This window comes from Cebus imitator, unplaced genomic scaffold, assembly GCF_001604975.1.
Source record: "Cebus imitator isolate Cc_AM_T3 unplaced genomic scaffold, Cebus_imitator-1.0 Scaffold803, whole genome shotgun sequence".
Classification (NCBI taxonomy): domain Eukaryota; kingdom Metazoa; phylum Chordata; class Mammalia; order Primates; family Cebidae; genus Cebus; species Cebus imitator.
The window spans coordinates 176,642-187,622 of NW_016108118.1; the positions used below are offsets into that span (position 1 = coordinate 176,642).

The following is a 10,981-nucleotide window of genomic DNA, read 5'->3' on the forward strand; positions in this document are numbered from 1 at the left end:
TTTAGTTGGAGTCTCACTCTGTCACCCAGGCTAGAGTGCAATGGTGGGATCTCAGCTCACCACAACCTCCACCTCCTGGGTTTAAGCAATTCTCCTGCCTCAGCCTCCCAAGTAGCTGGATTACAGGTGTGTACCATCACACCTGGCTAATTTTTGTATTTTTATGTAGAGACGGGGTTTCACCATGTTTGTCAGGCTTGTCTTGAACCCCTAACTTCATAATCTGCCCGACTCAGTCTCCCAAGGTGCTAGGATTACACGTGTGAGCCACCAGGCCCAGTTGCAAAGAACAGATTTAACACAAAGTTTTTCAAATTTCTCATTGCATTTTGTAAGAAATACAAAGAGCAATCGTGAGTGTATAGAATCTCTACAGACAATAAAGTTCCCAAAAATATTAAAAACAAAACAAAACAATGTTGGAGGCAGTACAGTTCCTGATTTCAAAATACATTAGAAAGATAGAGAATTAAAACAATTTGCTATGAGTATAAAGGTGAAAAAGTGGACTAATAAAATAGAATGGTCCGGGCGCAGTGGCTCACACCTGTAATCCCAGTACTTTGGGAGACTAAGGATGGTGGATCATGAGGTCAGCAGTTCAAGACCAGCCTGACCAACATAGTGAATCCTTTTCCCGACTAAAAATACACAAATTAGTCAGGCATGGTGGCAGGTGCTTGTAATCCCAGCTACTCAGGAGGTTGAGGCAGAAGAATTGCTTGAACTCAAGAGGTGGATATTGTGGTGAGCCAAGAGCTCTCTATTGCACTCCTGCCTGGGTGACAGAGTGAGACGGCATCTCAAAAAATAAAAAAAATTATAATAATAATAATAAAAAATGCAATAGGATGCAGCACATATATAAAAACTCTCACATATATCGTAATATAAAGAAGAGTCATTTACATACCCACAATTATCTTACCATTGTTACTGAAAGCCAATAGGTAAAAGCAATGCAAATTTCTGTCACCAAATAGTTCAGTAGATATAATTTAAAATATAAAAATACAAAAATATTTACTCAGTTTGCAAAACAGCAGAAAGTATTCTAACTATAAAGGTAAATCTTGATGACATTATGCAAAATAAAATGAGCCAGCCACAAACAGAGATGTTATGAGTTCTACAAAGCAGTTACTCTTAGAAAGAGAAAACAGAATGGTGTTTGAAAAGTGCCAAGAAATGGGAAAAAGTGGTAGTCATTTAATGTGTATGGCAAAATTTCCAGAAATCTTTGATAAAACAATGTAAATATACTTAACATGCCTGAAATGGAGACTGTTTTTGAGTCAGGGTCTTACTCTATCACACAAGCTGGAGTCCATGACATAATTATGGCTCACTGCAGCCTCATACTTTCAGGTTCAAATAATCCTCCCTCCTTAATCTCCCAAGTAGACAGGATCGTACTACTATGTCTGGCTAACTTTTAAAATGTTTTATAGAGATGAGGTCTTCATATGTCTCTCAGGCTGTTCTCAAGCTTTTGAACTCACGCAGTCATCCTGCTGTGGTCTCCCAAAATTGGGGGATTCGATGTAAACCACCACCATCACTGGGCATGAAAGGTACACTTAAACAGATTGAAGATGGTAAATGTTATCCATTTAGACAAGATAAAGCAATCATTAAAAATCAGCTAAGAAAACATAAATACAAGATTAGCCATACACACATATATAATCAGATTGTAATAGACATATGGTTGATTTATCAATTAAGCCACGCAACTACCCACGGTATACACAGAATTGCAAATTGTCTAACACTATAAAACCAAAAAACACAATAAAGTATGTTAAAAAAACCTACACTGAGAAAACACACTAATACACAACTGCAAAACAATAAATGTTTACTCATAAACTCTGGTATGCAACATTGATGAAGCGTTAACAAAGAATTTGTGTGGATAACTACAATAGTTTACTGTAACTATGAACTCATTGAAGATGAGTATTTTGAATCATTGGCATCCACTGTAATGCAGTAAAGTTTCATATAAAATGCAGTATAATCCTAAACAGAAGATTCTAATGCCAAACTTTTGATAAATAATCATTTAAGTGAGATAATTTTTAAGTTTTAAACATATGCTATTCTTACAAAAAATAAAACTACTGTAATCTAAGTTTAGAAGCAAAGAATATCCTTACATTGCTAAATAAAGAAAATATAGGCTGGGCGCAGTGGCTCACGCCTATAATCCCAGCACTTTGGGAGGCCGAGGCGGGTGGATCACAAGGTCAAGAGATCAAGACCATCCTCGTCAACAAGGTGAAACTCCGTCTCTACTAAAAATACAAAAATTAGCTGGGCATGATGGTGCGTGCCTGTAGTCCCAGCTACTCGGGAGGCTGAGGCAGGAGAATTGCTTGAACCCAGGAGGCGGAGGTTGCGGTGAGCCGAGATCGTGCCATTGCACTCCAGTCTGGGCAACAACAGCAAAACTCCGTCTCAAAAAAAAAAAATTATATATATATATATATATATATATATATATATACACACACACACACACACACACACACACACACACACAGAGAGAGAGAGAGAGAGAGAGATTTTGAAGAATATTGTCAGAGCCTCAGATATATAAAACAAATATTTGGTAATGATTTATGGTCTATTTTAGATATAGGCTGACAAAAATGAGTGAAAATCTTATCATCTTTATTTAGCTGCCTACATTTACTTTCCACCTGCCTACTAATTATCTAATTTACTTCAGGCATAACATATAAATTCTAGTATATTGTCATAAATGTCTAAATCTAAAATTACAGACAAAATCAAAATAGAAAATAGAAAGTTAAAACGTCCAGGGAGAATGACATCACTAAGATGGAAAAATAAAAGGTGCCCTATTTGCCTATTTTCTGACAGCAAGAAAATTCATCTGCCATCCCTAACAAAAATGCCTTTATGAGAGAAACAGGAATCACGGCTCAAACTGTAATGACAGCTACATGGTACAGTGAGTCACAGAACTGCTTCAGCTAGGATTTCAAGACCAGCCTGGGTTATGTAGAAAGACCCAATCTCCAAAATCAGTGCCATTAAAAAAGCTTTAAGGTCCAGGGAGAAAGTTGTACAACTCTGCTAATACCCAAGATGGAGAAATTCTTTTCAGAAGACAGGCTTTGATTCAAGTGGCAAATTCTAGGACCCCTGTTCTTGGCTATAAACCAGAAAATGGCCCAGTGAGCTTGGTCCTACTGAGAATTCTGAACTTACCCTGTAATAATCCCAAACTCCTCCCAGCCACAGTCTGGGAAAGATCCCACCCTTCCAGAGGCCTGGAGGAAGGCACCCATTTATGGCCACGCTGTCAGGCCTGAAGACGTTGGCCCTCGCTGTGGTCCATGAAGCAGTTCCATGACTCAGTTTCAGCTCCCTGAGCCACAGTGCATGGCAAGTTCTGCCTATGTAGAAAGCCACAGTGACCTTGGGAAGTCCTCTCTGGTACTCAGTGAAAGCCAAGCTCATCTACATCATAATATAAAGCCTACCATATGAAGACCCAAGTGCAGAAACCTGACCTACAGTCTGCCAAACAGAGCAAAGGCCTGAAGAATATTCAGTCTGTCCAAAAATTAAATGGGAATTACAACTATCCAATCACCTTGTAACAAGCCAACTAAAGATGAACCCTAAGGCAGACCCAGCAGCCTTTGTAACCAAGCTAAAACCACTCTCCACTACAAAGCCATAGGGCATCCCAACACCCTGGGGGCTCAACAGAAGGTCTTCACCTTCTGAAACCAGTTTATAGAAAGTTGAAGAGGTTTTTGCTCCTTCAAATTCACAGACACCAATGCAAAAGTATACTGTGCCTATTCTCAACGCTTCTATCTGAACATAGCATTGGAAGTGTGTGCAATAAAAATTAGTCAAAAAATATTTTAGGTTATTGAAATTAAGACAAATTATTAAAAAGTTGCTTTTTGTAGATCATTTGATTGATCTTACATAAAAAACATAAACATTACATTAAAACCTAATTAAGGTAATAATTACACTCAATCAATTAGCAAAATAGAAAATTAACATACAAGTATAAGTTATGTTTCCATACACTTTAAACAAACGATCTGAAAAAATAGAGAAAGGAAGCAATCTTACTTACAATAGCACTAAAGTAATATATTTCAAAGAACAAATAAACCAAGGAGCTTAAATATCTTTCAAATAAAATATACATCAATTAAAAAAACTGAAATGACAAAAATTAATATAAAAACATTTCATGTCTATTGGTTGAAAGACTATCGTTAAAGTGCCATATTATTTATAGTGATTTTTCGATTTAATAAACTGTCTATCAAAATTTCAATATTTTCTACAGTAACAGAAAATGTAATTCTAAAATTCACTTAAAACTACAATAAATGTTGAATAGCCAAAACAATCTTGAAAAACAAACAACAAAGTACAACAACATAACTTAAAATTTCAAACTATATTTCAAGGCTATAAAAGGAAAAGGCAGAAAAATTAACAATACAAAAATAATGGAGTCCGGGCTCAGTTGCTCACGCCTATAATCCCAGCAATTTGGGAGGCCGAGGCAGGGGGTGAATCACCTGAGGTTGGGAGTTTGAGACCAACCTGACCAACATGAGGAAACCCCGTCTCTACTAAAATTACAAAAATTAGCCTGGCGTGGTCGCAGGCACCTGTAATCCCAGCTAACTGGGAGCCTGAGGCACCAGAATCACTTGAACCCAGAAGGCAGTGGTTGTGGTGAGCTGAGATTGCACCACTCCACTCCAGCCTGGGCTACCAGAGCAAAACTCCGTCTCACAAATGTAACAATAACAATAATAGAACAGAAACCACTACTCTCACACATTTTAGACATGATGTAAAAAGAGAGCTTAAAAAACAGTTTAATACATAAAATTTCTTCGTATTATGAGGATATCTGATTTTCAAAAACAATGATAGAGTGATCAGATTTTGCAGTTTCTTATGTGCCATGAAGAGGACTTTGGTTGTCACTTTAAATGCAAAGGAAGATCACTGAAGGAAAAGTAAAATCTTTAGGGATTTTAAATGATAAGACAAGACAGAAGATGTTTCCATGAGTCATCTGTTGTACTCACTTTCACTTTCACCTACCTTGGGGTTTGGCTACCATCTCATGTCTCATCACATTCCAGGGTTCTTTTCCTTGCTCCAGACAGGTGATCAGGTCTGGCTTAGAGGCAGCAATACCTGTTTTATTAAAAATTACAGGAATCTTGCTCATAGTCTACAATGACCAACTTAGTCGTGTGCTCAGTAAAAACAATGCAATAAAATATTTTAGTAAAATAATTCTAAAATACTAAATTATAACAAAATATTTTAAAACATACTTTAACTTTGTAAATTTGTAATTTCATTACCTGGTACTACTAAATCAAAAAGTAGTGGCAATCAGATTTTAAGATGTAATAAACAGTATGTTACGCCACTAAATTTCTAAACTTGACACTAATTTAGAGTGAAGGACACAGATCAGCTCAGGAATGTGGAAAGTTCAGGTCAAAATTAAACATCTTAAAATTCTTTTTTCCTAGACAAATCTTGAAGTTTTTTTAAAAATAGATCTGAAAGCAAAAATTATAAAAAATTATTCTACAAAAAAAGAAAGAAGACAGAAAGAAAGGAAAGCAAGAGAGAGAGAGAGAGAGAAAGAAAGAGAAAGAGAGAGAGAAAGAAAGAAAGAAAACTTATAGGATATATTATTAAATTGTCTATTGGAGTTATGCTCACCCAGGAAGACCAGGTTTCTGTAATTCTCTAACATCACATTTGTATATAAATTCTGCTGTGCAGTGTCCAGGCATTGCCACTCCTTCCGAGAGAATTCTATGGCCACATCCCTAAATGTCAAAGCTCCCTGAAAAATACACGCACACATACATATTAAACAAATGGAAAATGAGCAGAATTTTTAATTTGACTCAAGGTAAAACAAAATTAAAGATAGCTGCTTCTTACTTACAAGAGTGACTGGCAATATCTAGTAAATAACTTTCAACACAGAAATATTCTCTAAGGTATTCTCTAACTGTGAGAAAAGAGAATGGCATAAGGTCTACAACATCAACATATAGACGGTACTTTTCTGGTTAATGAGGTAGAAAACTGAGGGCATAAACACTAACATGTACATTTTTGAGTGCTATATTTACATCATACAGAATGAACTGTGTAAACTTTTCAGATGGAAAAGACATACTGAGTTAGAAAGTACTGCTCAAATTTGAATGTGTACAATAAACTGAAGACATTAATGCAGATTATTTATTCAGAGAATCTGGAATACAATCTGAGTTTCTGAATCTCAAACAAGCGCACCACTAATGCCAATGTTTTTGGCAAAAGAAATCTATTTTGTCAAACATCCAGTAAGTGAACGAGCCCGTGCATTTTTCAGTTTTTCTAGGCTGCAAACAAAGATGAGGGCTTTCATTTTCCAAAGATAGATAAATGCAACGAAAACCTAAGAAAGGGCAGCTACCAGATTAAAAGTGATTGTTTATCCACATCGGCTGCATAAAGATACTTAATAATGAAGAGAAAAACAATTAACTCAATAGAGAAAGAAATCTGTCACAAAGCTTATTAACTAAGTGGGTTATTAGCATGAAGACACATTTCTATAATGTGCTGAGGTACACAGGACACAGCATCACTGCCCCCTCAAGAGTAACTAATAGTGTGAATTTAATCATAAAGAAACATCAGATTCACAAGGCGTGGTGGCTCACGCCTGTAAGCCGAGTGCTTTTGAAGGCTGAAGCAAGCAAATAATGACATCAAGGGATCAAGACCATTCCTGGCCAACATGATGAAATCCCATCTCCACTAAAAATAAAAAAGTCACAAGCATTCCTATAACCCAACAATTAACACAGAGCCAAATAGTACATGAACTTCACAACTGCTACAAAAATAAAATACCTAGAAATACAACTAACAAGGAATGGGAAGGACCTCTTCAAGGAGAACTGCATACCATTGCTCAACTAAGAGAGCACACAATCAAATGGAAAAATATTCCATTTTCATGGACAGAAAGAACATCAGGCCAGGTGTGGAGGCTCACGCCTGTAATTCCAGCACTTTGGGAGGCTGAGGTGAATGGATCACCTAAGGTCAGGAAATTGAGACCAGCCTGACCAACACGGAGAAATCCTGAATCTCCTAAAAATACAGAATTAGCCGAGTATGGTGGTACATGCCAATAATCTCAGCTACTCGAGAGGCTGAGGTAGGATAACCGCTTGACTTCCTTGAACCCAGGAGGCAGAGGTTGTGGTGAGCTGAGATCACGTCACTGCACTCCAGCATGAGCAATGCCATCTCAAAAAAAGAAAAGAAGAATGAACATAATGAAAGTGGCCATACTGCCCAAAGTAATTTATGGCTTCGATGCAATTCCCACAAATAACCACTGACATTCTTCACAGAATTAGAAAAAAGAAACTACTTTAAATTTTATATGGAACCAAAAATGAGCCCGTATAGCCAAAATAATCCTAAGCAAAAACAACAAAGATGAACGCATCAGCCTACCTGACTTCAAGCTATACTACAAGGCTACAGTGACCAAAACAGCATGGTACTGGTATAAAAACAAACATACAGACCAAGAAAACAGAAAAGAGACCTCAGAAATAACCACACATCTGTAACTATCTGATATTCAACAAACCTGACAAAAACAAGCCATGGAGAAAGGATTCTCTATTCAATAAATAGTCCTGAAGAAACTCACTAGCCATATGCAGTAAATTAAAACAGAGCCTCTCACTTATATCTTCTACAAATATTTACTCAAGATGAATTAAAGGCTCAAATGTAAAACTCAAAACCATAAAAAATCCTGGAAGAAAACCCAGGAGGCTGAGCATGGTGGCTAATGCCTGTAATCTCAGCACTTTAGGAGGCCGAGGTGGAAAAATCACCTGAGGTTGGGAACTTGAGACCCGCCTGACCAACATGGAGAAACCCCTTCCCTACTAAAAATACAAAAAAATTAGCCGGGTGTGGTGGTGTGTGCCTGTAATCCCAACTACTTGAGAGGCTGAGGCAGGAGAATTGTTTGAACCCAAAAGGCTGAGGTTGCGATGAGCCAACATTCCATCATTGCACTCCAGCCTGGGCAACAACAGCAAAACTCCATCTCAAAAAACAAGAAAAAGTAAACCTAAAAAATGCCATTTAGGACATAGGCATCGGCAAAGACTTCATGACAAAAACACAAAAAGCAATTGTAACAAAAGCCAAAATTGACAAATAAAATCTAATTAAACTAAAGAGCTCCTGCACAGAAAAGGCAATCATCAGAGCAAAAGGGCAACCTACATGATGGGAGAAAATTTTTGCAATGTATTCATCTGATAAAGGTCCAATATCCAGAAGAAACTTTTAAAAATTTACAAGAAATACACAAACAATCTCATCAAAAAGTGGGCAGAAGATGAACAGACACTTCTCAGAAGACATTTACGCAGCCAACAATCATATGAAAAGTTGCTCAACATCACTGATGATTAGACAAATACCAATCAAAACCACAATGATATATCATCTCACACCAGTCAGAATGGTGATTATTAAAACATCAGAAACAATAAATGCTGGTGAGGCTGTGGAGAAATAGGAATGCTTTTACACGGTTGGTGAAAACGTACATTAGTTCAACCATCATGGAACACGATGCGGTGATTCCTCAAGAATTTAGAACCAGAAACATATTTTGACCTAGCAATCCCATTACTGGGAATATATTCAAAGGAATACAAACCATTCTACTATAAAGACACATGGACATGTATGTAATAGTTTATTGCAGCACTATTTACAATAGCAAAGAAATGGAACCAACCCAAATGCCCATCAATAATGAGGTATTGAAATGCGAGATTAAAATATTTACACCAAGACAAAAGTATGCCAAATTGCAGGGTCGTTTATTATGCTGGCAACCACAGAGGACTCCCATCTCTCCAACCTGTGGCTCCGAGCTCAGGGGGATCGGGGGGGTTTTAAGCTGAAAAACCACATCCTGGATTTAGGACCAAGAGGGTGAGGGTATGCAGGGCAAGCAACTTTTCAGCACTTTCTGATGAGCAAAGGCAAGCACTTCTGGCAGTTACTGATAAGTAAAGGCAAGCAACTTTACAGAAGCCAAGGTCAGCAGTTATTGCAAGGAGAATGGGGCAGTCGTTACAACTTATTTTTGGAAAATAGCTTTGTCTTCCACAAAATGGCATTGCTCAAGTTCTAACTATAAGCCAGCCATATCACAATAAGACTGGATAATTAAAACGTGGTACATATATACCAGGGCATATTATGCAGCCATAAAAAGAAATAAGATTATGTCCGTTGCAGGAACATGGATTAAGCTTGCAGTCATCATCCTCAGCAAACTAACACAGTCACAGAAAACCAAAAAGCTCATCTTTTCACTCACAAGTGGGAGTTGAACAATGAGAACAGGCCCGGGCGCGGTGGCTCACGCCTGTAATCCCAGTACTTTGGGAGGCCGAGGCGGGTGGATCGCGAGGTCAAGAGATAGAGACCATCCTGGTCAACATGGTGAAACCCCGTCTCTACTAAAAATACAAAAAATCAGCTGGGCATGGTGGCGCATGCGCCTGTAATCCCAGCTACTCAGGAGGCTGAGGCAGGAGAATTGCCTGAACCCAGGACGCGGAGGTTGCAGTGAGCCGAGATTGCGCCATTGCACTCCAGCCTGGGTAACAAGAGTGAAACAACAAAAAACAAAACAAAACAAACAAAAAAAAAACAATGAGAACACATAGACACAGGGAGAGAAACACACATCAGGGCCTGTTGTAAAGTGGGGGAAAGGGAGGGCGCCTAGATGATGGATCAATATGTGCAGCAAGCCACCATGGCCCACATAAACCTATGTAATCAACCTGTACATTCTGCACATGTATTCTGGAACTTTAAAATAAGGATTCAGTATTTCATCATTGCTGGGCATGGTCGTTCACTCTGTAATCTCAGCACTTTGGGAGGCCGAGGTGGCTGGATCACCTGAGGTCAAGAGTTCCAGATCAGCCTGACCAACATGGAGAAACCCTGTCTCCACTAAAACTGTAAAAACTAGCCAGATGTGGTAGCCTGCAATCCCAGTTGCTTGGGAGGCTGGGGCAGCAGAATCACTTGAATTTGAGACGTGGAGTTAGCAGTGACCTGATATCACACCATTGCACTACAGCCTGGACAACAAGAGTGAAACTCCATCTAAAAAAAAGTTCATTATTAAGAAAGCCATTTTTTTCTTGTTCTTCTTCACTAGGATTTCTTCTCAGATAAGATTATCTGGACAAATTACACCTGCAACTTGAGAATATGCTTCGAATGGCGTCAGCACCACATGTTTACCTGCTGCCACCACACCCATAGGCAGAAGAACCAAGACCGAAAAACTTCAGCCATTTCTGTACTTTGGTGAAACCCTCTCTTTAAAAAACAAACAAACAAAAAACACCACCACCACCACAAAAAAAACAGCATGAATGCTTCCACCCAGAACATTAATCAAAACCTATGACAGAAAGGGCACCAGTAAAGAGATTTTTGCAAATTAGCTGTTTGATTCTAATTAGCAACCTAAACTTAGAACCACTTAACTATGAATTACCTCTCAAGCTTTAATGAGCTTACAATTACTTGGTAATTTTGGTCCCGCTCTATGTAGTGTGACTCTACAGGTTTGGAAAGAGCCAATAAATGAGTGTTTTCCATAAGTCCCCTGCCAATGCTGACGTTGCTCCCCGAGGCTCATTATTAGCATTAGAGAAAGCAGGCATAGCACAAAGTCTCTTACACTTTGTACTATTGTCACAACACAAACACTTCTGGCACAAATGAAGACAACCAATCTCCATCTTAAAGCATCATCACTGTTGCTGGCTTTTTTTTTTTTTTTTTTTTT

At 38.2% G+C, this 10,981-nt stretch overlaps 2 protein-coding genes across 2 annotated transcripts in view; both read right to left on the minus strand.

Annotated features, from left to right (window-relative positions):
* Positions 1 to 4,870, minus strand: part of LOC119469741 (zinc finger protein 708-like) — an 8,823-nt gene extending 3,953 nt beyond the window's left edge. The window contains exons 1-2 of the mRNA XM_037735426.1: positions 4,860 to 4,870; positions 4,686 to 4,708 (exon numbers count right to left, since the gene is read on the minus strand). Coding sequence (XP_037591354.1) covers positions 4,686 to 4,708; positions 4,860 to 4,870 — 34 coding nt within the window. The remainder of the gene's footprint in view (positions 1 to 4,685; positions 4,709 to 4,859) is intronic.
* Positions 4,871 to 5,114: 244 nt separating this feature from the next.
* LOC108297463 (protein ZNF738-like) overlaps positions 5,115 to 10,981 on the minus strand; it is a 31,607-nt gene continuing 25,740 nt past the window's right edge. Inside the window, exons 2-3 of the mRNA XM_017520118.2 lie at positions 5,770 to 5,896; positions 5,115 to 5,226 (exon numbers count right to left, since the gene is read on the minus strand). Coding sequence (XP_017375607.2) covers positions 5,123 to 5,226; positions 5,770 to 5,896 — 231 coding nt within the window. The 3' untranslated portion in view covers positions 5,115 to 5,122. The remainder of the gene's footprint in view (positions 5,227 to 5,769; positions 5,897 to 10,981) is intronic.